The sequence below is a fragment of the Eulemur rufifrons genome, chromosome 3, assembly GCF_041146395.1.
Source record: "Eulemur rufifrons isolate Redbay chromosome 3, OSU_ERuf_1, whole genome shotgun sequence".
In the NCBI taxonomy this organism is placed as follows: Eukaryota; Metazoa; Chordata; class Mammalia; order Primates; family Lemuridae; genus Eulemur; species Eulemur rufifrons.
In genome coordinates, this window is record NC_090985.1 from 25,760,100 (window position 1) to 25,785,991 (window position 25,892).

The 25,892-nt window shown below is 62.3% G+C and overlaps 1 protein-coding gene across 4 annotated transcripts in view; it reads right to left on the reverse strand.

Moving 5' to 3' along the window:
* The window catches only part of ADGRB1 (adhesion G protein-coupled receptor B1), an 85,378-nt gene that overhangs the window by 24,679 nt on the left and 34,807 nt on the right, over positions 1–25,892 (reverse strand). For 3 of the 4 annotated variants that reach the window (XM_069465934.1, XM_069465936.1, XM_069465935.1), the window contains 5 exons: positions 25,229–25,372; positions 24,611–24,686; positions 24,302–24,404; positions 22,728–22,771; positions 5,474–5,615 (listed from right to left, as the gene is read on the reverse strand). In XM_069465934.1, the coding sequence (XP_069322035.1) occupies positions 5,474–5,615; positions 22,728–22,771; positions 24,302–24,404; positions 24,611–24,686; positions 25,229–25,372 (509 nt within the window). Of the gene's footprint in view, positions 1–5,473; positions 5,616–5,729; positions 5,820–22,727; positions 22,772–24,301; positions 24,405–24,610; positions 24,687–25,228; positions 25,373–25,892 lie in introns of those variants that run through there. The other variant, XM_069465937.1, reaches the window with a different exon arrangement.

The window sequence follows — 25,892 nt, forward strand, 5'->3', positions numbered from 1 at the left end:
GCTCTGCAGTGAGGAGGTGAGACTGGCGGGAAGACAGAGCCTGGGGGAGCAGGGATTCCTAGGGGCTCCCCCACCCCACCCTGGGTCTGCCACCTACAGAGCAGCTCTCAGACCCCACAGACCCTGGCATGCCACGGAGGTGACGCTCTCCCACCCCATGGGCTCCTGAAGCCTGGCAGCCTTTCCCTGGCAGCCTGTTCCTCCTTGGGGCCCAAAACCCCTGAGCCCCAGGGCCTGCCCCAGCCCACCCAGTTGGGCCCACCCTCTCCCTCAGCCATGCTGCCCCTGCTCTCCGCCCACCTATTCTGCACTGCCCTTCCGAAGCCGGAAGCACCACCTCCTCCAGGCAGCCTGCCCTGCCTCCCAGGCCCCTCTGGTGTTACCTCGCCAGCCCAGGTCCCACGCTGGGGGTGACTACCTGTCCCTGCGGCTGAGTGCCCTCCTTGGAGAGTCCCACGCGTCCCGCCCAGTTCCGTGGGTGGCCCTCGTTGCTGCCTCCCCCCACACTTGGGGTCTGCCCGTAGTCCTTCCACCTTCGTGGGTGCACCTTGCCTCCCCTAAGCTCTCAGCACCCCTGGCTCCTCCCCAAGGCCCAGCCGCCTGCTGACCGCTCATGTGCGAGGCCTCGCGGGTGGCCGCCTGACCAAAACCAGAGCATGCCTGTGAAGCTCCAGGTGGGGGCTCCGAAGCCCCTGCCGGTTGAAGGCCTCTCCCATCGGCCTCTCCTGTCGGCCATTCCCCTGCCTCCAGCTTGGACCTCCCACCCCCAGTTTCTGGGTGCTCCACCCCCTACCCCTCTCCCCACAGGCCAAGGTGAGGTCTGAGGTGGCCCTTGGGCTCCTCCTTGGGGTGATGCAGGTCGCACGGCCGATGTGCACAGACATGCACCGGACACCCCCACACCCGGCCCTCGCCTCCCAGGCCCCGGTGCCAGGCTGGCTCCTCCCACACACTGGGCCCTTCACTCCAGCTGTGCCTCCCTGGAACGAGGCCAGACTCCTCTGCGTGCAGAAGCACTGCCGCCCCACCAGGCTCTCAAAAGCCGCCACCTCCAGGCAAGGCCCTCTGATTACCCCAGGCCTCTTGGCTCTGTAGGAGACCCAGACTGCGAGCCAGGTGGTCTCGCCTACCTCAGACGTCCCCCATGGGGAACTCTGCTCAGGCACCTTTCTGCAAGTCACAGCCTGGAGCTCAGGCCTCAAAACAGTGGCCCCTGGGACCAGTGGTCCATTACCCAGAGACTTTACCAATGCAGAACCTGAGGCCCAGGGCAAGGAGGATGCCAGTCGGATAGGGACAGGTAGGGGGCAGGGTGACCCCAGCAAATGTTTCCAAGACACTGGGCTGGCCCACGGCCGGCTATCCACGAAGGTCACGGGCGGCTGAGTAAGTGGCTCGCGCCTGCTCCATGGCTGGCTCCAGCCCAGATCTCCGTGGCCATCTGCTTCCGTCTGCCCTCATTAGGCCTGGCAGCCAGAGCCCGCCGGCCCTCCCACCTGCCTACCTGCTCCCTCCTCCTCCTGCCTGGCTCATCAGTCACCCCTGACAGCCCCAGCTCAGCAGGTTCCGGATGATGCGGGGAGGGCACAGGGGACAGCCTGGGCAGGCAGGGGTGTCAGAGAACTCCAGGACTCCTCAGGAGGGCAAGAGACTGGCCCCAACTCACACAGAGAGGAGGCAGAGCCAGGCCAGCCTCCTGTGGAGACCAGCTCCCGTGCCAGGCTCAGGGCCACCCCAGGGCCCTTGCACATGCCGATCCCTCTGCCGTGCTCTTCCCTGACCTTCACGGGGCCGGCCCCCCCTCCCACCATGGACATCACCACCGACAGAGGCCCCTCAATCTCAGTCTGAACCAGCTCGCTCTCTGCCAGCGCCTGCTCTTGGCCCCCTCAGGGCACTGGCGCCCCCCATGCTTTTCCTGGTTGTTTACATGGTTATTGCCGCTTTCCACCACATGAAGTCCCAACTGCCAGTCTTCTCCCCAGCCCGATATGCACCTTGTGCCCCCAAAGACTGATTCCCATCCTACAGTGCCTGCCACCCTCGTCCTGTCACTGCTCCAACACCATCTACGGCCCCTAAACATCCATGAGTTCCTGACTCCAGTCTAGACTAAGCCCTGAACCCTGTCATACAATGAACCCTGACCCAGGTCACACCTGACACCTGAATCCAGTTACACACTAAACCCTCACCCAAGTCACATGCTGAGCCTTGATCTCAGTCACACCCTGAGCCCTGACCCTGGTCACACACTGAACCCTGACCTCAGGGACATGCTGAGCCCTGACCCTGATTTCCAGTGAACTCTGACCCTGGTCACAACCCACTAACACAGTCTGAGGCACATGACAGGAGTAATGCCCACAACAACTGCCCCATGCAGACTGTTTACTACATGCCGCTGTGCAAGTGCCATAAATACCTCGCCCAGTTCAATCCCCACTACACTCTGGGACAGGTGGCACCGTCCCCCTCACAGGTGTGACTCAGAGTGGTTACTCAGCCTTCCGGCAGCCGCAGCCCATAGTGGCACAGCCAGCATCTGCACCGACACTCTGGCTCCAAGCCCAGCTCTGGGGGGGACTGTCTGATGCCCCTTGCTCCACAGCCCTGCCGCTGGGGTGTGCCCCCTGCACCGCATCTCTACCACCGCCTCCCGCCTTTGTTCTGGACAGCAGTCCCTTGAGGCCACTCTGTCCCTGGGATGCGCACAGCCTCTGCCCACTCAGACCCCAGTGCCCATGCCCAAGGTGCCAGCCAAGCCCAGCCGGGCCCACGGCAGCCCAGCTCACCTCCCTGCCTGCTGGCTGCACTATTCTCCCCTCACTCCTGCTGGTATCCCTCTGGCACCCAGACCCACTGCCATCCTCTCTTCCCTCCTGCCCTCCCCACTGCCCTCCGGAGGACGCTGAAGCCCCTCCCCCCAGCCCCCGGCCCCAGGCCTTGCCGATGGTGCCTATCTCTCTGCCTCTCCTGCCCACTGAGCCCCACGCCCATCTCCCACTCCCGTGGCAGGGCAGCGTCCTGCCTTTCTCATCCCCCCTAGAATGGCTGTAATCCTCCCCGCAGAGCTCAGCTGGTGAACTCCTACACACTCCTCAGGGCCCCACGCCAAACCTCCTCCCAGTGCACTGCTCCCCAAACCATGCCCAGGTGGGAAGGAGGCTCTTGCTGAGCTCCCGGAGCCCAAGCCCCAGCCTTGCTTCAGCCCAGGCCTGTCTGTGCACACCTCTGCCCCAGCATCAGACCCCGTGCCCGGTGAGGGCGGGCCCCAGGCACTCAGAGGGCCCACAGAGGAGAGGAGGAACAAGCCAGTGACGGACTGCACCACAATGGCAGTCTCCCCTCCACTTGGTCCCTCTGTGCTCAGTGTCTAGAGGGTCAGCCCTCAGCAGGGCCAGGGCTGCCGGGGACAGGCAGGTGGTGTGGGAAAGGAGAGGGAGACCCTGGGGAGCTCTGACGCAGCCCCTGTGGGAGGCTGTGCCCACCCTGCCTCCTTCCCAAGCTCAATGAGCTCACACCCAGGCCAGCAGCTGGAGACCAAACTGAGCCAGATACAGTCTGCCCTTGAGGGAGCCACAGAACCAGGCAGAGCCGGCCACTCGCCTATCCCACAGGTGAGGACACTGGGGCTCTGTGAGGCCAGGCTGCCAGCTACTGTGCCCCAGCCCCGGTGCCACATCTGGGACAGCACCCCACAGCATTTGCCTCTGTGAACTGACGTGGGTGGGTTGGGCCGATGCCAGAAGCCCCTGGCAAAGCCGAGACTCTGCCTGTCTGCCTCCCTGCCCCACGTGATGCTGGGCGCAGGTCAGCCTTCCTGGAAAGGCCTCTTGGAGTTTCCCCAGCACCAGCCACTCAGCAGCCCCTCTCTGAACACGCTGTCCGAGCCAGGCCACTCCAGAGTGCAGCCCTGGTGACCGAGGACTGCTCCATTCCAGGAGTTCTCCCCATGTCATCTGGTTCACTCCTCACAGCCAACCCTGGGTAGTACAGGGTCCCCTCCATTTTACAGGGGAGGAAACTGAGGCTCAGAAGGGCTTGAGGGCGGGCCAGGGTCACAGTGTGTAAGACACAACCCTGTGTTTCCAGATTCCCACAATGACCTCCCACGGGCTGGGAGAACAGGAGGAGGAGGCACACATCCCACTCGTCCTCTTCTGCCCTAGGTGCTCCTCCCACACCCTAAGGAAGAGCGGCTACCCAGACCCCGAGGCTGGGCCCCAGGAAGGCCATGCAGTGAGAGTCTGCTGCTTTAACATCGATGACCATCTACACAGAAAGCCACCTCCTACAGGGAGCCTCCAGGATGGCTGTGGCTGCTGCCACAGGGCCAGAGACATCCACAGTCTCGTCTGAGGGGACAGCCTAAGGGGGTGTAGCAGAGTTAGGGCCAGCCAAGATGTGCCCCAAGACCTCGGAGCAAGACCTCCTCCCAGCTTCAGTGTCCCTGCCTGTCAATGGAGTTTAGTGGCAATGGCCTGTAGGGTCCCATCTAGCTCTGACACTGTGGGAGACTCCAAATGACAATGTCACCTGCCCTCCCCACTTTCCAGAGAACAAAGAGGGGTGGCTGGAATGTTCTCAGAAAGGCCTGGAGCCATCTTCTGCATGGAACTTGGGGGACAAGCTACGCCACCCCCAGACACCCAGGTAGGCCACGTCCCCCTCCCCAGTGGGCCCTGCATACCCGCTGCCCAAGTCCCTTCCACATGAGGTCTAGGGTGAGGGTCTCAGTGGCCCAGGGACCTGGCCTGCCTGGCGCCAGGGGGTGCAGCCCTGCTGGTCCTAGGACAAGAGAGCCCACCAGCCCCAGTGGGCAGGGCCCAGCACCCGGGGCCCCAGCCTGAAGGCTGGCTGTCACCATAGAAACCAGCAGCCCCCACAAGAATCCCAGGAACAAAAAGGAGGCCCAGAGATGAGGCCTGTCTGGGGAGGGCTGTGGACCTGGGCCAGGACCCCTGCCTCGGGACACAGCCACCTCCTCCGCAGGCCAGGCTCTGCTTGGAGTAGGTGGGAAAAGCTCGAGGAAGGTGGCAGCTCCTGCTGCCTCCTTGCTCCTGGTAGGCCAGGACCCACCAAGTGTATGTCCCTCTACCAGGCGATGCTGTCCCCAGCCCCAGGGCTCAGGACCCAGCCTGTCTCTCTCCCTGAGGACCCAGCTTTCTCCAAGGTCCCAGGCCTCCAAGGAGAGCTGAGATGGGGCCCACCTATCAGTCACTTCCCAGGGGTCCGGGCTCCTTCCTCCCAGGCCGGTCCCCAAGTCCACACCGCCACCCACTAGGCTCCCACCACCCTCCCCAGAGGTGCACGGCAGGCTGGCCAGGCCATGGTGGCTGCTGGGCGCTGCGACCCCTCTGGGGCAGGGAAGGGGCCGGCGGCTGCCCACCCGCCGGCCGCCCCGCGGGGCCCTCCCGCCGCCCCCGCCCCGCCCGACGCCCCTCCCGCCGTCCCGGCAGCGGGGTCTCACCGCGTCGGCGCTGAGCTGGGCTAAGATGGCGAAGGTGGAGAGCCGGTCACAGAGGCACCGCGTCCGGAGGGCGTCGAGGGGCACCGTGCGGCAGCCGCGCCACGACCAGGGCCCGAGCTGCGGGGGGGCGGAGGAGGAGGGTCTGGGGGCGGGCGGGACACGGGAGGAGACAGGCGGCAGCGTCAGCGGCGGCGGGGACGCGGGCGCCCGGGCCCCCCAGCGCGGCTCCGCGCCCCGGCTCCCCCACCCCCCGCACCTGCGCCCGCAGCCGCGCGCCCGCCCGCCCGCCGACACCAGGCCCCCGGGCCCCGGCGCCCATGCCGCGCTCCGCGCCCGCCGCCGCCGCGAGCGAGCCGGGAGCCTGAGCCGAGCCGGGAGCCGCCCGCGGGAGCGCGGGGCGGGGGCGCGGGGAGGGGGCGGAGCGGCTGGCCCGGGGCCCGGGCGCCCGCGTCCCCACCGCCCCGGCTCTCCGGCCCCCCGCGGGCGCTCGTGGAGCTGGCGGGTGAGAGCGGGTGTGGCCGCGGGCGCGGGGCGGCTCAGAGCGGGGCGGGGGCGCTTCTGAGCTCCCAGCCCCACAGCCGCGGGCGCTGGCTGGAGCTGGTGACCTTGGGGCCGCACCATCCCCCACATCCGCCTCCCTGGAGCCCTGTCCCCCAGGGCCCAGTCCCCCGGGCCTGCTGCTCATCTCCTGGGACTGGCACAGCCTTCCCCGCAGGGAGGAGGCTGGAGACTTCCCTGCGCCCGACCCAGGCCCCTGCTGTCTGTAAGCCCACGACTGCCCCCGTTTGCATTTAAGCACAGGACTTGTCACGTTCTTGGTGCACCAGGGACTGAACTGCTCTGCAAACCGCTCCTCCTCCTCCTCCTGCTACTGAGCCAAATCTCCCCACCCTTCAAGGCAGGCCTCTTGTCCAGAAACTTCAGAGTGTCCATCCTTCACGGACCCGGCCCACAGCTGTGCCTGCCCTCTCCTCGCCTGCTGGAGTTCGATTTGCAGAAAGTGCCCAGGAAGGGTCTCTCTGGGGCTGAGTTCACATTCCCCGGGCCCCTCTAGTGGCAGAGGGGCTCCAGGCCTCCTGAAGAGATGAGCCAATAGTTTGAAGTTGAAACTGCAGTTGGAGGAGCCACAGCTGAGAGTGGCCTCCTTCCAAACCCAGGTCGTAAGAGGCATCAGCCCTCCCTAAGTAACTGGGACCTAGCCCCTACCCCAGGACTTCAGGAGAAAAGCCCGGGTCTTCCGACCTCTGCCTATGGTCTGCCTTAGAGCCTTCACGCTGCAGTTGCAACTGTTCCCAGCCCAGGAGGGAGGAGCTGCATGGTGCCTTGCAGAGCCCTCAGCTCAGCCCCCTCCACCATCCCACCCCACAGCACCAGCAGGGGCTCTGAGGCCCAGAGCCAAAAGGGACCTGCCTGGTTGCACGGTGGGTTGGTGCCCTCTCCAGCCTGCCCTCCCCAGAGGAGCCTGGAGTGCCGCCCACACATACGGCCCTGAACCGCAGGCACAAGCGCACAAGCTGAGTGCTGCTGCAGATCAGACACCTGGCTTTGAAGCGCACCTTGGCTGCATCCTAGCTCTATGACCTTGGGGAGCTGCCTACACCACCTCTTGCTTCAGTTTCCTCATCTCTAAAATGGGGGGTGGGCACCTGGCACACCTGGCACAGTGCTGAGTGGCACAGGGCTGTGCTCGGCGCACGTGTCCGTGGATCTCCAGCTCCAGGTGTCGGATGGCCCAAAGCAGTCTCTACTGAATTTGGGGCATTCTTGCCCAACCTCCTTCCTTGTTTCCCTCCGTTCCCAGCAGCCCACGGAAGCAGCAGCAGAACTTTCTGAGATTCAGGCCCAGGGGAGAAGGGACGTGCTCTGGGTAAGCTGGGAGACCCCTGACTATCTGCCTTTAGTAGTATCCCCCACCCCCTCGGGGAGAGACTTGGTCCTGTTTTACAGAGAAGGAAATCTGCGGCCTGGATCGCAGGCCAGGCAGAGCTGGGAGGAGGGCCCAGGAGCTGGCCTCAGGCCCTGCAGGTCTCTCTCTGGGCTGCTTGGCCCTGGGAAGCCCCCTCCACTTTCAAGTGCGGTGTGAGGAAGCCAGGTCCTTGTCCAGTGGGGCCAAGGCTCAGCGGCCCCATGCTCATCCATCCCAGGGGCCTCCGTAAAGGGAAGACACTGACACAGGCAGGAGCCATGAAGGGCCCTGCACCTTCAGAGACACCTCTCCCTGAGCCCATGTGAATCCCGCAGGCCCCAAAGGGCAGCCACAGCACTGTCCCCAGACACTGGGATGGAGGCCAGGGACCCAGGCTGCCCTGCGTGGCTCCTTGCTGCAGGCCCTGTGTCCCTAACACAGTATGGCGCAAAAGTCAAAGCCCGGGGCTGAGACCCCTTCTCCCTCTCCTGCTGAGCACAGAATAGGAACTGACCTAGGAAGGACGTAGGGGTATGGAGGGAACAGGAGAGGGTGCCTGGAAAGTCCTGGAGCTCCCAGTGGCACTCCAGACCCTGTGCCCCGACCAGAGGGTTTTTCGAGATCTCGCTCATGTGCACCAGGCATGCCCCACTCGCCATCTCCCCTATCCCCTGCACCCTCCAGGGGTAGGAGCCACTGTCCCCATGCCACAGGGGAACACATGGGGCAGAAGCCAGAGACCCAGCAGGGGCACAGAGTCACGAGGGCCTGGCTGAGTCCAGCTCCTCGCAAGGGCCTGTCCTGATGCCTGGCATGGGTGTGTGGCTGCAGTCTGTGTCTGACCAGACACCAAGAGGGCACCAGAACATGTGAACTCCATGGAGGGGGAAGTCCTGCAGGCTGGTTCTGTCTGTGCTGCTGACTGGCCTGTCCATGGCTGCTCTGAAGGACGGGGCTCTGTGGGCAGCCAGTACTGGGTTCAAATCCCAGCTCTGCTTCTCACAGACCAGGCATGGGCATGGCCTCAGCCCTCTGTCTGAGTGGAGGGTCCTGGAACCCAGATGCCCACCTGCCTGAGAGTTGCTAGAAGACTCTGATGGGACAGTTCCCTGGGGCCTGGGGTGCGGGGAGCCTGGCTGGCTGGGGCCAGCTGGGGCCAACAGCCTGGCAGGTTCCCAGCCGCACTGGCGAGTCCACAGGACGCCAGGCTGACAGCTGCCCACCACTGCCTGGGAGAATGCCAGCACGGGAGCCAGTGCCTAGCCCGCAGGGCTCCTGCCGTGGGCACTAATTAGCTTATCAGCCTCCCAGGGTGGGGGGAGAGAGGGGCTGTAGCCCGCACTGCTGAGCAGTCAGGCCAGGGCCTGCCCATACAGCCTCAGCCTGTGGAGGGCCCGGGAGGCCCCTGTCCCTGGTCTGGAGACCTGGCTGGTCAGGCTGGCGGCCCAGGTGGCAGGCAGCTGCTGGCCACTCTGTAAGTGGCTGGCCCCGGGGGCAGTGGCTTGGGGGCTCATGCAGACCCTGCAGGACTGCAATGCAGGTGCCCCAGCCCCGGCCCCTCTGCCCCTCCAGTGTCCTCCTGGCTTCAGCAGGCCTGGGCAGTGTATCAGGGAAGCATCCTCAGCCCCCCAACATGTAGCCTGGGGACAGGGACCCTTCCCTGCCCTCAATAATAATGGCTTCCACTCTGTGCTAAGGGTTTTCTGGCATTGTATTATTAGATCTTTGCAATAACTCTCAGGTCAGCTTTGTAGATAAAGAAACCGAGGCTCAGAGAAGTGGCCACACAGCAGGGCAGCAGTAGGGCCTAGATTCCAGTTTTTATCTGTTGGGCTGCCCCTCCTCCCAGGGCCTGTGCCATCTGAACCTTGACTGAGTCACAGGTCTAAAAGGGGCCTCAAGGGCAGCGTCACAATGGACAGAGAGCCTGCCCTGCCCTCGACCATCCCAAGCCAGGAGAAGAACCCAGTTAGTGAAGGCTTCTCAGGAGCTACCTGAGCCTTCCTTGCTGCACTGGACATCAGCCAAGGACTGGCCTTGAGCAAGACAGATGGAGGGTGGTCCCTGACCTGAAGACCCTTGCTTGGATCTTAGATACATGTCGATCTGGGGAAGGTCAGAAAGCCTCGGCCCTCCTTCTTTTAACAAAACCTCTAGGAAGCAAACTCTTATACCAGATCCCAATTCACATCTGGAAGTTCTTCCACAAGTCTGACTGAAATCTTTCCTGCTACAGGGGACACCTGTTCCCGTCTCTGCAACACAGGCAGGTCATTCCCTCCGTTTGCATACAGCGCCTGCTCCCACACGTGGGAGACCATTTGCCACCTCTTTTCTAAGCTACAGAAACTTGGAATATCTGGGTCACAGAGCCAGGCCCCCCCTTCCTGCGCCCAGGCCTAAGAAATCTGGGTCAGTTACACCTGCTCCCCGCTCCTTGGGCCCAGAGTGAGAGAAGGAGCTGGGGCAGTGACACCTCCCAGGACCAGAAGAGCAGGGGCCCCTCCCTGCCTGAGAGGAGTGGGCACCCAGGGGAACCTGGGCCCCTCAGGCAGGTCCAGCCACTGCCCAGCCCTCTGTTAGCCACTAGTGACCCCACCATGGGGACTTCTCCCACTCAGCTCCTGCCAAGGTCACCAAGCACCTCCACATCAACAAACTCAAGGGATGTTCTGTTTACCCACACACCTGTGGCCCCCAGCACATGTCCTGACACACCACGGTCCTGAAGACACCCACCGCCGGCACACCAGTGGGGACAGGGTGCTCAGCTAAGATGCTATGCGCGAACAGAAGGAAGGGCACTGCCAGCCGCCGCATGCCCCGACCTCAAGCCCCCACTGCTTCCCCGCAGCTGACCATCGCAGGTCCCACGGGCCTTTCTTTCTAAATGCACAGAGAGTTTAGGCACTGCCCGCCCTCCTCAGCCACCTGCTGGCACCCACTGCCACCGTTCCCCCCGACTACTGCAGCCACCCCTGCCCTCCTCCACCTGGCCTCCTACAGCACCAGTGCGGTCATCTGAAACATGTCAGGCCACGTGGCTCCAGGGGTCCCCTCCTTACTTGGAGCAAAGGCCACACAGCTCCCAGGGCCCACAGGGACCCGCCGAAACCTCCCTGACCCAACCTCCCCACTCTATCCTCTGCCACACTTGGGCCATGAACCTCGACTCCCTGCAAACCACCCAGAAGCCCCCTAAATCCAGCAGTGTCCAAGGCTCCCAGGGCAGCCCCCAACCCAGTGTGGACCCCCACCCTCAGCTCCCAGTGCAGGGCCACAACCTGTCCCCATGTCCCAGGTGAGGGTGGTTCAGAGAAGGCCTCACCAGCTGGCCATCGTCATGGGACATCAGGGGACAGTGACGGAGAGGGCACACCGAAAGCTCATCCACCCACCACAGCAGTGCCTTCATTGCATTCAGGATGCCTCCTCCCAGCCCACGAAGCAGGTGCTATTATGGGACTGTGCGCTGTCGGGGTCCCCTTGGATTTGATGGGCTAATTCACACTCTAGTGTGAATGACTCATAGGGTGTCCTCCCACACAGCAGAAACAAGCCAGGAGTGGGCACAGCACGCCCCAGTGGGGGAATTCAGGTGCTGGGCAGGGAGCTGAAATAGTGTCTCTGCAGGCAGGGGCTTCTAGGAGTCCCCAAAACTAAGCCAGACCTTCAAGATCCTTAATGGGCTGGCCTCCACCTGGAGCCCTCAAGCCAACACCTGCTCCATCACCATCCAAGTGCAAGCCCCGAGTAATCACACTTCATCCACCAGGAGTGCCCCTCCCAACCCCACCTTCTTGGCCACAGATCAAGACTGGCATTGTCTCCTCCTCCAGGAAGCCTGCCTGGATAACCAGGCTTCCCACCTGTCCTTTGCATGAACTCCTGCACATTGCACCTGACCCCTCAATCAGACCCTGCCCTGCTGCTATGTAGGGCTCCCCTCCCTGTGTTCTGCCTCACTCAGCAGCTCACCTGACTGTCCGGCCTGCACAGCACAGCACGCACACACGCCTTCTCCTGCCTCCTGTCTTGGTTAGTCCCTTTGACCACACAATCCCTGTTCTCTGGCTGATCCAGCCTTATTCTTCAGGCCTCCCCTGAGCCACTGCCTCTTCCAGGAAGCCTCCCTGACCTCCCCCTCCATGTCCAGCCATCTGGCTGCCAGTCTGGGAGGATCTCCAGGGGCCCAAGTCAGCTCCATCCCCTCCCAGCTCAGGGCCTCAGGGCAATACCTGGGGTCTGGAGGGGACCCTGGCCTCTGTGATCCGCCAATGCTATAGTTTGGATACCCACCTGACCTGGGTCTCACTGAGTCCCAACTGCCAGGTGAGACCCGAGCCTCCTCAGGCCTGGTGGCCCCGCTTCTGGGGCTGGCCCTGGAGTCTCTCCTGCTGCTGACCATGTCTGAGCCTCACTCAGCACCAATGGGCCTGTGACCATGGCCTCCAGAGCGTCTCATGTTCCCCACCATGCGAGATGCCAATCTCCTGGCTCCTGCCCGGCGCCTGCCACACTGAGTCAGGGCTTCTGGCCACAGACCTGCCCCTGGGCTGGAAACCTGCCCCTCCCAGTATCCAGTGGCTCTTCTCCTGCCACACCTGGGCAGGGGGCACAGAGGCCCAGGGCTGTCTGCCAGGCAGATGGGGGCTCCTAGAGAGGGTGGGATGCTGGACTAAGAGGGCTGCAGTCCTGCCCACCCTGTTCCACCTGCTGACTCCTCCCCAGCTCAGGGGCTGGCACTCAGAAAGCCTGCCCTGGGCCCTGGCCCCTCACTCAGAACCTCACCTGTGGCACCTGCAGCCCTGTTCTACCAGACCCATCACCCACCCTGCAAGCTGAGGGGCCACTGCCCGGACACCCATACCCCTCATGCTCTGGACCCTGGTGCCTGGCTGGAAGGTCAAGGGCATGGCACGTTTCTTTCTCACTCACTCAGCAAGCACCTCCTGGCCTGGCCTATGCCTCCATGGGCACACGTCTGGCTCTGGCAGATCCCAAACCTCCTCCATCACAGCCAGCCCAGCCTCACCTCCTCTGAGATGCCCTCCCAGACTGCCAAGGCCTCGCAGGTGCTTTCCTCTGCTCTCCACCCTATTTTCTCATCCACCCTGACTGGGCCCCCATGACTGCGCCCCCATGACTGCTGCACTGGCTCATTAACTGTGCCATGGGCAGGTCCTGCTGTCCACTGAGGGCATGGGCTGCAAATTCACTGAAGAGCTGAGACTACCACCAGCAACACCTGTCACCACAGCCTCCACTTCATAGCTACCACTGAATCCAACCATTACTAGCAACACATCCACGATACAACCACTACCACCACTGTCACCACCATTATAGCATGGAAACCACCACCATCATTACTACCATGTCACCACCATGACCAATACCATCATCAGTCATCAACAGCACAATCATTACCACATGCAACACCATGACCATCACCACCACTACCAACAACATCATCAACACATTCATTACCACTGCCGCCACCTTCATCACCAACACCATCACCATCATCAATAGTACTCTGATTACCACCTCATCCCTACCAATACCACCACCTCCACCACTACCACCATTACCATCACCATCACCACAATCTCTATGACCATCACCACCACCACCATCATCACCATCACCATAACCACCACCATCACCACCATCATCACCACCACCATCATCACCTCCATCACCACTATCATCACCACCACCATAACCACCACCATCATCACCATCATCACCACCACCATAACCACCACCATCATCACCTCCATCACCACCATCATCACCACCATCACCACCACCACCACCACCATCACCACCGCCACCACCATCACCACCGCCACCACCATCACCACCACTACCATCATCACCACCATCACCACTGCCACCACCACCGCCATCACCACTGCCACCACCATCACCATCACCACCACTACCACCACCTCCATCACTACCACCATCACCAAAATCTCTGTCACCATCACCACCACCACCACCACCACCATCACCATCACCACCACCACGACCACCATCACCACCACCATCACTATCACCATCACTACCATCACCACCACAGTCGTCGTCCCCATTACTGTCCTTTCATGGGTACCACAATCACCACCTGATCACCCAGAGTCCCAGCATCACCTCCACTATTAGCAACATCACCATGCCCTCATCACCACCACTGCCACCACCTCAGCAGATCTGATACTAGCCTGGTAACCACCATCCAGGCATTCAACAAGCATTTATCCAGCACTCACCATGTCCAGGGCACAGTGTAGGTGGAACCCAATCTTGAAGAAGGTCTGACCACCACTGTTGCCATCAACTCGTGGCAACTGGAACCCAGGCAGCCACACCACCACCAATGCCTGTCACCCCTGACCCCTGATCTCCTCCCCCCCACCCCCGGCATCTCCCAGCTCACCTGACTCCCAAAGACAGTCTGCTCAGGTGACTTCAAGGTCATTCCACAACCCCCTGCTTCCAGGCACCTCTATACCAAGGCCAAGGCAGGAGAATGGACACCCATGGTCACTTGGCTAATCTGAAAGTCCTTCCTGTGTCCACCCCAAATCCTGCCTTCCCACGTCCCAAGTTGGCCCCCCACAGAGATGAGAACACTCAGTCACCGCCCTCCTCTACTGACAGCAGGGACCAAACCATTGTGCTCTCTGGGAAGCTGGGGTTTGGACTGACTTTTCTGTCGCAGTAAGTGAGCGACTGTACCTCAAGCAGAGTTCCACAGGCGCGGGGCAGGCTCCCAGGCACGTCCCCACCGCACCCTTTGCAGCCACCCCTCCACCTGCCCTCATCACTCCTCTTCATGGCAGCCCCGTGAGGTGCGCTGGGCTCCACAGTGGTGGAGGGAGAGGGGGTGGGGACCTGGCAGGCACATCCGCCTGCCTGCTCAGACCCAGGCAGTGCCAGGCAGGAGCCAGGAGACTGGTATCTTTCGTGGTGGGGAACATGAGAACCCTGGAGGCCCCAGTCACAGACCCGTCAGTGCCGAGGGAGGCTCAGGTGAGGTCAGCACCGCGAGAGGCAGGCAGGGCCTCCAGGCCTGAGAAACTGGCTGTGACGGCTGCTGGGGGCCACCTGAGTGTAAAGGAGCTCGGTGGGCACCGCAGGGTCGCTTAACCCTGCCAGGGAACCCAGGTGAGCATGGCCACCATTCTGAACCCTGGAAGGGGTCTGGGCCTGTCGGACGGGTCAGGGCTGGTGGATGTCAGGGCTCACCTTCTCTCTCCTGAAGAGAGGTGTGGGGGTTCAGGTAAGGGGCTGACAGGGGCCCCTGGCCTGAGCAGTCCTGCCTCCTTCCAGCTCTCTGCTCCCTGACTCCGACCTCTCACTGACACCTTGCTGACTCGCGGCCCTCTGCCTCCGGGCCTTTGCACACGCTGCGCTTGGGGCCTAGGTGTGTCTGCTGCCCTCCTGCCTGGTGCTTCCAGCTCACTCTCCACAGCCAGCCCAGGGCCAATCCCCAGGAAGCCCACTCGGAGTTGGCCCCACATTCCCAGTGAGTGGTGTGGCCTGGCCTCACCCCTCTGGCCCAAGGGTGGCACTCTGTCCAAAGCGTTCACTGCTGCCCTCTGGGGAGCCTTCCTGGACCAGCAGGGCAATGGTGGCGCCCACTTGCTGAGCGGTTCCTGGCTCTAGATGACTGACACACATTGGGCTGTTGAACAGTCATGGCAGCCTGTCCTACAGGCACCAAGGCTCAGGAGGTGGAAGGCTCACCTGCAGCCAGGTCACCCCGTCAGTAAGGAGCAGGGCCAGGGTGTGAGCCCTGCTCCGCCCCCTATTGAGCCACCCCTGGTGCCCAGGCCTGGCCAGGTGCCTGGAATCCCCACTTGGCCTGGCCCAGGGAAGGGCAGGACAGATGGAACACACGGTGGGAACGGTGTGGCCAAGATGGAAGCCTGCAGTGGGTAGGCCTGGGGAGCAGTGGGCTGGCTCCCAGGGGCGAGGGGACAGGGGTCTGGGCAGGCAGGTGGGGGTGGGGCATCTGCTCTGGCCCACCTGACCCTCCTCCATGGCAGAAGCCCCTTCCCAGCCACGCCTCCTGGGGGCTGCAGAGGCTGAGCATCTGGCAGGCTTTTCTAGAAGAAAGAGAATGGAGGGTGGTGGCGGGGGGAAGGGTGGCAGCTCTGGGCCCTTCTGGCAGCCACAGTTGCCTGGAGGCGCCAGGCGGGGGGCTGGCAGCAGCTCCCTGGACGGGGGCAGGGGACACACTGTCTCTCACTACTGTGGCGCTGGAGGTGGGTACCCCCCTGTCCCATTGTACAGCCGAGGAGACTGAGGCCGGGGCTCGCACAGCCAGAGTGGTCAGAGCCCAGGATTCCCCAGCCAGAGGGAGGGGCTGTCCTGGCTTGTCAACCACAGCTGTAAGACTCACGGGACCCCCAGTCCTCGGGACACAGGGACCCAAGCAGGCACCCACAAGGCAAGCCACAGCCATGTCCTGGGCAGCCCGGCTCCATGCCTCTCTGCCTTCCGTCCTCAGGGGGTCCCCTCGCCCCATCTCTCAGAGTAGGAGGCGGTGGGCTCTTCAGGGCCAGGCATCCCTGGTGGATGTCCCCTGGGCATGCGGTGTTGGGGGGCACCTGGAGGGCACATGTGTTCAGGCAATGAATGAGTGAGTGAATTGATGAGTGAGCCCCCAGGCCCCGCTGAGATGGGGCACATTCCAGTTCTCTGAGCACACACCTCCCGGGTGTCCTGTGTGCACCGGAACCAAGTGCACCGGAGCCCTTGGGGCTGTGCTCTGCTGGAGCGGGGGGCCATCAGGAAACAGGGACACACTGCAGAGGAGGTCACCACTGGGGAGGACAGGGCAGGGATGCTGGAAACCAGCAGAGGGCCTCCAGGAGAGCATGGAGGGGCACTGTGGGGACTTCAGGAGGGCCAGGGGGCTGTCCCTACCCCAAGTTCAGACCATGGGAGCTTGTCCGTGGGCATGACCTCGTGACCCTGCCCACTCCTTCCAGCTCTGACACGGGCAGCGAGCCCCTTCACAGGTGTGGAAACGGCAGCCCCGGGTAGGCCTCTGCCTGCCCTGCTGCCCCACCCAGGACTGACTGGAGAGATTCAGGGAAAGCGGGCGCTGGGGCAAGGGCCGGGCCAGGGGGCTCCCGCCTCTGAGAGCAGCACTCCACCCTTCCCCCACGCCTGGGCCCCTGCCCAGTTGGGGAGCAACGCACACCCTCCTTCCCTTGCTCGCTCAGGGGCGTGGATCCTGAGGCCCTCCCCAGGCCACCAAAGAGGCCTTCTGTGTTGGGCCTCTCCCTCCCCCCGCTCCCCTCCTCTGCCCCCATCAGGGACCAGCCGGCGTGGGAGAAACCGGGCTGGGAACCGGCTGCTGACAGCGCCTGCAGGACCCTGCCAAGTCTTCCTTCCGCTCGGCTCCCGCACCCCGCTGCCCTCACTGCCCTCTCCAAGGAGACCAGGAAAGGGCTGGGAGGGGGTGAGGCTCTTAAAGGGACCAGGATGCTCGCTTGGGCAGAGACCCCAAGGAGGGCCGGGTCTGGGTCCCCAAGTGTCTTCCAGGAAAGAAGCCCCTGGACTGGGCCTTCTGTGTGAGGCAGGCCTAGGGGCCGCACAGACCAGGCTGGAACAGTCCGTGGGGTGACCCTGGGTTTGCCAGAGAGCACTCTGGGCCTCAGTCTCCTCAGCTGTGAAATTGGTTAAAAGAGAAAGAGCAAGCTGAGAAAGCCCGTGCGAGTGAGATGAGGCCCCTAACAGTGCCCGGCCCCAGGTCGGGCTTCTGGAAGGGAGCTAAGCGAATGTCCCTTTCACATGTCCCCCCTTCATTCCCAGCCTGTCCCAGGGTCTGCTCTGCTGGCTCAGGACCAGGAAAGCTCCCCATCAGGCAGAATAAGGGTGCTGAGAGCTCACCAACCAGGGAAACTACCAACCCGTCTGAACAGGAGGATCCTGCTTACGGGACTTCTCAGGGCCTTTATAGTGGCTGTGTGTAAAAGGCTGCCCTTCCCAGAGCCCTCATGGGGCTGGCATCTGGAAGAACACCTCCACAAATGCCCGTGTAGCAGGACGAGGGCTTCAGGCCTGTGCCCTGGGCTGTACTAATATCCCCACTCTGGGCCTCGGCTGAACCAGTTTTCAAGTGAGGACACACCTGAGGACCTTTCCAGCTCTGACTATTATGCTCTATGTAACTCTGGGTTATTTATCTTTTAAAAGGAGTTTTAAAAAATTACAAACCCAGGGTTGGGGGGGCAGGGGCAGGGAGGCAAGGGGAGGGGCAAAAACCTACCTAACAGGGCACAATCAACACTTTTCAGGTGACAGGCACATATAACCCTAACTCAAGCATTACAAAAAGTATCCACGTAACAAAAATATTGTACCCCCTAATTATTGTGAAATAAAACAATAAAATACATAATGCAAAAACAAAATAATAGCAATAAAACAAAAAACAAAAACAAAAAAAAAGACTGCAAACCATCTGCAGCTTCCCATGTGTGAAATACCAGGGAGCTGTCCATTCAGGACCACGGAGCTCAACTCCCAATGTACGCTACCGGCCTTTATCAACCCGTCACCCAACTCCACCCTTTTCTCTGCCCATCATCCACTCATGCACCCATCCATCCACCCATACATCTATCCACAAATCCATCCACACACCCACACATCCATCCATTGCCCACCTCTCTGTCTACAGTGGGCTTAATAGCATCCCCTGAAAAGATATGCCCAAGTCTTAATCCCCAGAACCGTGAATGTGATCTCATTTGGAAATAGGGTCTTGGCAGACTTCATTAAGGGTCCTGAGACGACATCACCCTGCATTTAGGGTGGGCCATAGATCCAGTGACTGGTGTCCTTATAAGAAGAGGAGAGCACACAGAGACACAAGGGAGGAGCCAGGTAGAGACGGAGGCAGAGACTGGAGGGATGCTGCCCCCAGCCAGGGAACACCAAGGAATGCCTAAAGCCACCAGAAGCTGGCAAGGCCAGAAAGGACTCTTCCCTAGAGTTCCTGAAGGAGGATGGCCCTACCAACACTTAGATTTCCTAATTCTGGCCTCCAGAACTATAAGAGAATGGATTTTTGTTGTTTTAAACCACTCCATTGTGGTGATTTTGGTAATTTGCTGTGGCAGCCCTGGGGAATTGATCAGTGAGAGATGCTGGAGGAAAGGATGGCAGGTGGGCTGTGGCTGGGAGGATGCGTGGGTGGGTACAGATGGGGGTGGACAGAAGGAGAGAAGGTGGAGGTGGCTGGAAGGATGGGAGAGTGTCATTCACCCAGCCATCGCACCGTCTGCCCATTATCTCCCTGCCCCCGGGGAACCCACACTCCTAAATCCGCACTCCTAAATCCGGGTCCTGAGCACTTTCAGGACACCTGCCCCCTGGCCTGGGCCCTCTGTGTGAGGCAGGCCTGGGGCCGCAGAGCCAGGCTGGAACAGTCCACTGGCGCATGGCCAGCGGCCATGGGTCATCCACACACCCACTGTCCACGGCACCCACCATGGATCCATTTGCCCGTCTATTCCTGCATCTGGCCGCCGGTCATTACACTGCTCATAAACCATTATTGATCCACAACAGGGCAGCGCTCGATTCCGGGCATACAGACATGACTTTGACATGACAGCCACTGCCCCCGACTTGAGACACACAGGCCAAGGACCTGTACAGGGATGTGCTAACATATGGGTGGTCTCTCCTGGTTTGGGCATTTGGGAACTCTGCAAGGCCCCCTTTGCTCCCCATTTCTCCCCCAGCTTCCCCCTGCCCAGGACCCCACTGCCACAAGCCAGGCTGGTGCAAGAGTGTGGCAGAGCAGGAGCCCTCGAGTCATGCTGCCAGGCCAGGGTTCAGGACTGGAGGATCCAGGATGTCCGGGCCCAGGAGGGTGGGTCTTGGTCACATACCTTTGGCTGCTGGGGCAAGGGGTACTCCAGGGGCCCTCAGGGCCCAGGGTTTACAGAGCATGAGCAAGTGCCTGGAGTGTGGCTGTGGGGCCCACATGTGCAAGTGTGTGTGTGTAACTGGGGGTGAGGCAGGCAGAGGGTCTGCACTGTGGGTGGAAGCCTCTGACGCATTCTTTCCAGGATGAGTGTGTCACATGGTCAACTGTTACATGCAGCTAGAAGAGGAGGTGGCCCTGCAAACATATAGCATATACATAATGCACGTGAACATGCACAAGTCATTCCAGCTGAGACACAGAAGCAGGACTCAGCCCATGACCAGGATCAGAACTCAGTGTGCAACCAGGATCAGGGCTCAGCCTGTGATCAGGGTCAGGGCTCACTCAGAGTGTGACAGTCAGGATTCAGTGATGACCAAAGTCAGGGATCAGTGAGTGATCAGGATCGGGGCTCAGTGTGACCAAAGTAAGGATTACTTGTGACCAGGATCAGGGCTTCATGTACAGCTAGGATCAAGGCTCAGCCTGTGACCAGGGTCAGGGCTCAGTGAGTGACTGGGGTCAGGGCTCAGCTTGTGACCAGGGTCAGAACTCAGTGTGTGAACAGGGAAAAAGCTCATCTGTGACTAGGATCAAGGTTCAGGTATGGATCATAATTATGATCTAAAAGGTCACTATTTCTTAGTGGATGGTCACTGATGGCCCTCACTCCCCTGCCCCCACACACGACTGCACTGTCCACACGCAGAATCCCTCCCAGACACATGGGACTCCTCACCTGAGTGCACACACACAGGCCCGCACCGGCACAGACCGCTCCCCGGCACACTGCTAGAAGCAGACCCTGGGTCAACAGGGAAACGGCTCCTCAGGGCTGTGCAGGGAGGAGCCATCCAGCTCAGAGCAGATGGCAGGTGAAGGGCTGACTCCCTGTCGGCTACCGCCCACCCTCCTGGACTCCAGGCTGCTCGGTCCGGGGCAGACGGCCTCAGTCAGCACCCTGGGTGCTCAGCTAGACTGCAGGCCCCTCAGGGCTTCAGCTCCTTGCAGGCAGCAGGGGTGGCCCAGAGCCCAGGCTGTGTCAAGGATCAAACAGGGACCGTGGGTTCAGAGCTGCCAGGGCCCACTCGGCCACAGAACTGCTCAGACCACACTGGCACCTTCTCCTGTCCTTACGGCCCTGAGCCCTCAGGCACTGAGCCCTTCACATTCCAGTTCATCCACACCAGGGGAGGAGGGGCAGGTGGAGGCCACGCCGATGCCCAAGGATGTGGCCACAGTCCTCTCACTGCCCTGACCCCTAAGATCGTGGTCTGGGGACTTGATCGCGAGGGAACAATCAGAGGTGTAGGCAGAGCTGCCACCGCAGACACTGGTCCTGCAACTGTTTACCTTAGTGGGAAGTAGGAAGGCTCCCAAGGGCCACCAGGAGGGGCTGGTTGAGTGAGCCAGGGGACCGGCCCTGGGAGCTGCAGAGCAGCCCGAGGGAGGGTTTCAGGGATGTGGGGAGGGGCTGTGGCAATGTCAGGGGCGAGACAGGAGCAGCCCACAGCCGCAGCACCACCTCCAGCCCTGAAAATGCAAACCACAAGGGCCGGCCTGTGCGCTTGGAGCATCTATTGGGTGCTTTTTCTTCTTCCACCCTTTTTCTGATTTCTCTTTTTGGACAAAGAACTTGTGCTGCTTACACAACCCAGAGCAGAGATCAGCCTCAATCAAAGCCAGAGAGAGAGCTGCCCCTGGACTGCGGGGCCGCCCGCCTCTCCAGGCCCCAGAGCAGGAAGGGCCAGCATAGTCGTATGGAGAAGAGGTCACGAGGGCCGCGTGGCCCGCACGCTCCCACTCAGGGCCTTTGCACTGGCTGTTCCTTCCCCCCGGACACCACGCGCACAGTGCCACATGGGCCAGGCCTCTGCTCACACACACCTCACAGAGGCCCCCATGGCCCCTGCTTGGAAAAGCACCTCAGCCTACCTGCCACCAGGCCCTGTTGGCTCCACTTCCTGCACAGGCATGGCCTGACATTGTCACATTGTTTTCCTGGTCACTGTCCCTCCTCCCTGGGGAGAGGAGGCTGAGGGCTGGGCCTTCCTAAAGCAGTGACCTTGCCAGTGGTAGAAACCAGCAAAGGACGGACGGTGGGCTGCAGGGTGGATGGTGGGGTCAACGGAAGGCAGATGAGGGCCGGTGGCGGGTGGCCGTCCCGTCCCCACAACAGCCCCCACCATCCGGCCTCTCACCACATTGCAGCCTCCCTCACCCCTGTGCCCACCCTGCACCTTTCCCTGAGCCTCCAGCCTTGGCCTCCCCTCCACTACCAGGCAGCCGTTCTCTGGCACCAGCCACTCGGGAAGCCTCCCCTGGCCTCCAAGGACACACACCCGTCACTGTACTGCCCACAGCACAAGGGGCCATTGCGTGTGCCATCAGCGCCCAGGTGGCCACGCTGGCCACACTCACTCACTTGGCCTGGCAGGGGCGAGGGGAGGCCTGGGGGTGGCAAGGCCAGAGCAGCGAGGGGGCTGGGCCTGAGGGATGTGGCGGCGGGAGGCTGGCAGGTGTGGGTCTCAACCCCCGGTTTCCTGGCCAGAACCTCCCCGACACACGGGCCAGAGCCCCACAGCGTGGGGAAGGCCCTGTCCACGAGGCCCGGTGGTCGGCAGGACCCAGCTGCCATCTCTCCACCCGATCTCCCGGAATCCCCACCCAGCTCACCTCTGGAGGCGCTCGCACTCTTGGCCTTTGCACTGACACAGTGAGGCCCCCTCCTCACTGCCCCTGGCCTCACAGCCGGGAAGACAGCCCCCCCCCCGGCACACCCTCTCAGGGCCCCTGCGATCGACACCCGCAGCCCGGCCACTCTGTGAGGAAGCTCCCTGGGCATGGAACCAGCGTCCACCTTGTCCTTGCTGTGCCGCAGCACCCCAGGCGGCTGGCGCCCAATCGCTGCTTGGGAACTGAGCAGAGACCACACGGCCGTGCGACATGGCCAAGGACCCAGAAGCCCACGCCCCATCTGATGACGCTGACCCTCCAGTCCCACCCCAAGCTGCCCCATCTGCTGCGGCGATGCTCCCCAGCTCCCGGGCACCCAGCACCCACCTTCAGACCTGAACACCAGGATGGGACCTGCTCTTGGCATGGGCGGCGCAGGCCGGGAGGTCCCTGCCCCTCACCTGGCCCAGGCTGGACCTCCATGCCCCCTCCTCCCCTGCACTGTGCACTCCCTGGGAGGGAGGTGGGAGGCAGGGCGTGGGCTCCAGAGCCAGGCCTGGGCAGGGATGGCGGGGAGGACCGAGCAAATACACGGATGGGGGGACGGCGGCCCCTGACCTAAAACCCACACCCATCCCCCAGGGGACAGCCCCTCTGGCACCCCACCCCAGACCCCTGAGGCCACAAAACCCAGGTGAACTTACACATCTGTCTCGTCCCACAGGATACAGGTCTGGTTGGTGGTGCCCTGGGAGAGAGGGGGAGAAGTCAGGGCCCCCTGCCCACCCCGACCAGCCTCCACCCACTGGTCACCTCTGGGACCCACCTACACGTGTGCCAGGTGCTCTGCCTAGGCGGCCCCCAAACCAGGAGAAAACTGAGCCCAGAGCAGAGACGAGAGTGACCCAAGGTCACGGGGTCTGGTGCCACTCCAGCTGCCCACCGTGTGGCCTTGGCAGCTCCTGTCCACTCTCTGAGCCCAGATACGATGGCAGGCTGGGCAGCAGTGGCCGGAGCCCATCTCTGATGCCAACTGGGGTAACGGGAAGACCCTTCCCTGGGACACAGTGAACAAGGGTCAGGCGGGCATTTGGTGGGGCCTCAGTAAAGCCTCCGTGTGGCTCTGATGTCTGGGGTCCTACAGGCTGAGTCCAAGAGCGTGCTCAGAGCTCCGCCCCATGCTGCAGCAGTGGCCTGCAGCCGAGGGCGCCTGTCCCAGGCAGCTCTGGGAGGGTGCCCCTGTGCCAAGATCCTTGGGGCTGCACACGGGGCGGCGCTCCTGGCATTCACGGGAATCGCTTATTCCTCATGCAGGCCTATCTGTTCCCCCGTGATAAGGGAGGAAGCCAGGGCACAGAGCGGTGGGGACACTCCCTCAGCATCACACAGCTGGAAGGGACAGAGCAGGGTTCTTCCCAGGGCTTCCTGCAGCCCTGGACTGGGGCTTGAGGCCTGGCACTGCCCTGTCTTGGTTAGGTGACGGGGGTAGCTTGCCCCCTTGGCGTCCTGGCTCTCAGCCCATCCAGGGGCATCTTGGCTCCTAGTTCTCTGAGGCCCGACAGGGAGTTCCGAGGAGCAGGGCCCAGAGGGGGCTGCAGGAGGCCCTAGGTGAGCTGTGACAGTGCCAATAGGCCCCACAGAGCCAGGGCTGCCTCCTCCTCGTACCCAGCCAGGCACACAGGCCAGGAGGTCGCGCCTGTCTGGGGTCACACAGCGGCGATGGCCTGGAGCCTGGGGCACCTGTCCCAGGCGGTTCTAGGCAGATGCCCTCGTGCTGAGAGCCTCCGGAGTCCACGGTTAGGCCTGGGGGTCTGCCTCGGGGGCCTCCCACTTCATGGGCTCCTGGGGGCCAAGGGGCACCGGGCCACCCAAGGGAGTCCGGAACGTGGTGGGAGGGGAGGCAGGCCCACTCGCACGGCCGCAGACCTGGGCTAGGTGTGCAGGGCAGGCTCCGTGTTGGGAGAGGATGACCTCTCTTCCCTGGGAAAACAAGCAGGCCGCTGGCCCCGGGAGTGGAGTGGTTAGACTCAGACAGTGGAGTCAGATGCGGGTGAATTCAGGGCCACACCAACCTGCTGTGTGACCCTGGGTGAGTCACCGCACCTCTCTGAGCCTCAGCTTCCCCATCTACGATTTAGGAATAAAAGCAGCTCTCTTGCAGGACTGCCTTGAGACTCCCAGGTATTAGTGCCTGAGAAGCGTGATAGGAATCGCAGGAACACAGTGTGCACGTGTGTGCGTGCAGACGTGTCAGTGCACACACATGGAGGACACTCACGTTGTACATGTGGGCAAACTCGATCTCCAAGGGTGTGCGCAGGGAGCGAGGGGGCGGCTTCACAGTCACAGAGATGACCTTGGAGTTCAGGATGGTCGTGTTCCTGGTGCAGAGCCAGAGGAGCAGGTGCGTCAGGGGAGCCGGCCCAGAGCGCGCCCCACGGCCCCTCTCCGAATGCCCAGCGAGGGCCCCTGCACCCCTGGCCACTCTCTGTGCCATGTGCATTGTCACCACTCCTCCAGGCTGCCCCAGCCTCCCCTATGTCCGGTGGCCAGGGTGCTGCCCACCCTGCCTGCCCACGGTGCCCACCTCTGCAGGGCCAGGAAGCTGCCCAGGTTTCGGTAGAGCACGGTGCCCACCACAAACACCGATGAGTCATCAGCCTCTGGAAGAGAGAGCGCCGTCACCTCCTGACTTGCAGCTCGGGGCGGGGGCTTGCCCCCCTGGCCTGGAGCCTGCCCTCCCTGGCCTCTGGAACCATCTGCAAGGTCGTGTCCATGGCCCTAGCAGGTGGGGATGCCTGTCCTCACCCCTGGACACAGCACTGTAGCTGGGCAGCTGGGGCGACTGCCTGGGCCTCGGATGGGAACAGGGAGAGCTGGGCCCTTCCTGAGTGACCCTGGAGAGCTGTGGGACAGGCCAGACACAGCTTCTCTTCCCAGGAGCGAGAGTCCTTGTCCCTCCCTGCAGGAAGGTGGTCCATTTCGTCCCCTCAGCAGACTGCCTAGGCTGTGGGATTGACAGTAGGCACTGCTCCCAGGGAGGGGACAGGGGGCTTCCTGGAGACGGGGACAACTTGGGGACACAGAGGAAACAGGGATGCTGCCCCATCTGTGAGGCAGCAGGCCAGATTCCAGAAGGCACGTCCCAGGGTGGTGGGCCCTCACTCTCCTGGGCGGGCCCCTCCCAGTCCCTGGGGCCCCTCACCTGGCAGCCCCGTGGAGAAGACACTCTTGGACACAGTGACCCTGTCCTCCGGCACCCTGGCCCAGTCACCTGTGGCCCGCCAACCCTTCATGGGGAGGCTGACGTCAGTGGCTCCGCTGGCTGGGAGCTTGTGGATGCTGAGGACTGGTGGGGGCAGGGGGAGATAGAGACAGAGGGTCACACTCCAGGAAGCAGGCCTGGGGATGCAGGGTGACGCTGCAGGGGCAGGTGGGCCATGTCCCCAGACCCCAGTGAGGCTGCAGAGCAGAGACAGCAAGAGGTGGCAGGCATGGGCGAGGCTGGGTCTCCCTGGTCCTGGTGAGTGTGAACTGTGAGGGGGTCTTGCCCCAGCACCCCTCACCCTGTGGCCCACAAGGTGGTCAAAGGTGGATTCTGAGGTCCGCTCTGTGGCCATCGAGGGATCCGCAGGGACTGCGGGGCCCACCTCAGTGGCCCCTCCAGCTCTGGCCTGTCCACACGCTTCCCTCACTGTGGGATGGGATGGGGACAGCCCCACCTCGCAGAGCCGGGGAGATCAAAAGAGACAGCATGGGCCCGGAGGGGTGACCTGAGCTTCCTCTCCTACTCTGGGAAGGGTCCCTGAGCTCAGGACAGGGTGGTGGTGGGGGGCATGGGTGGTGAGAGGTGTGGGTCTGGGGAGGCC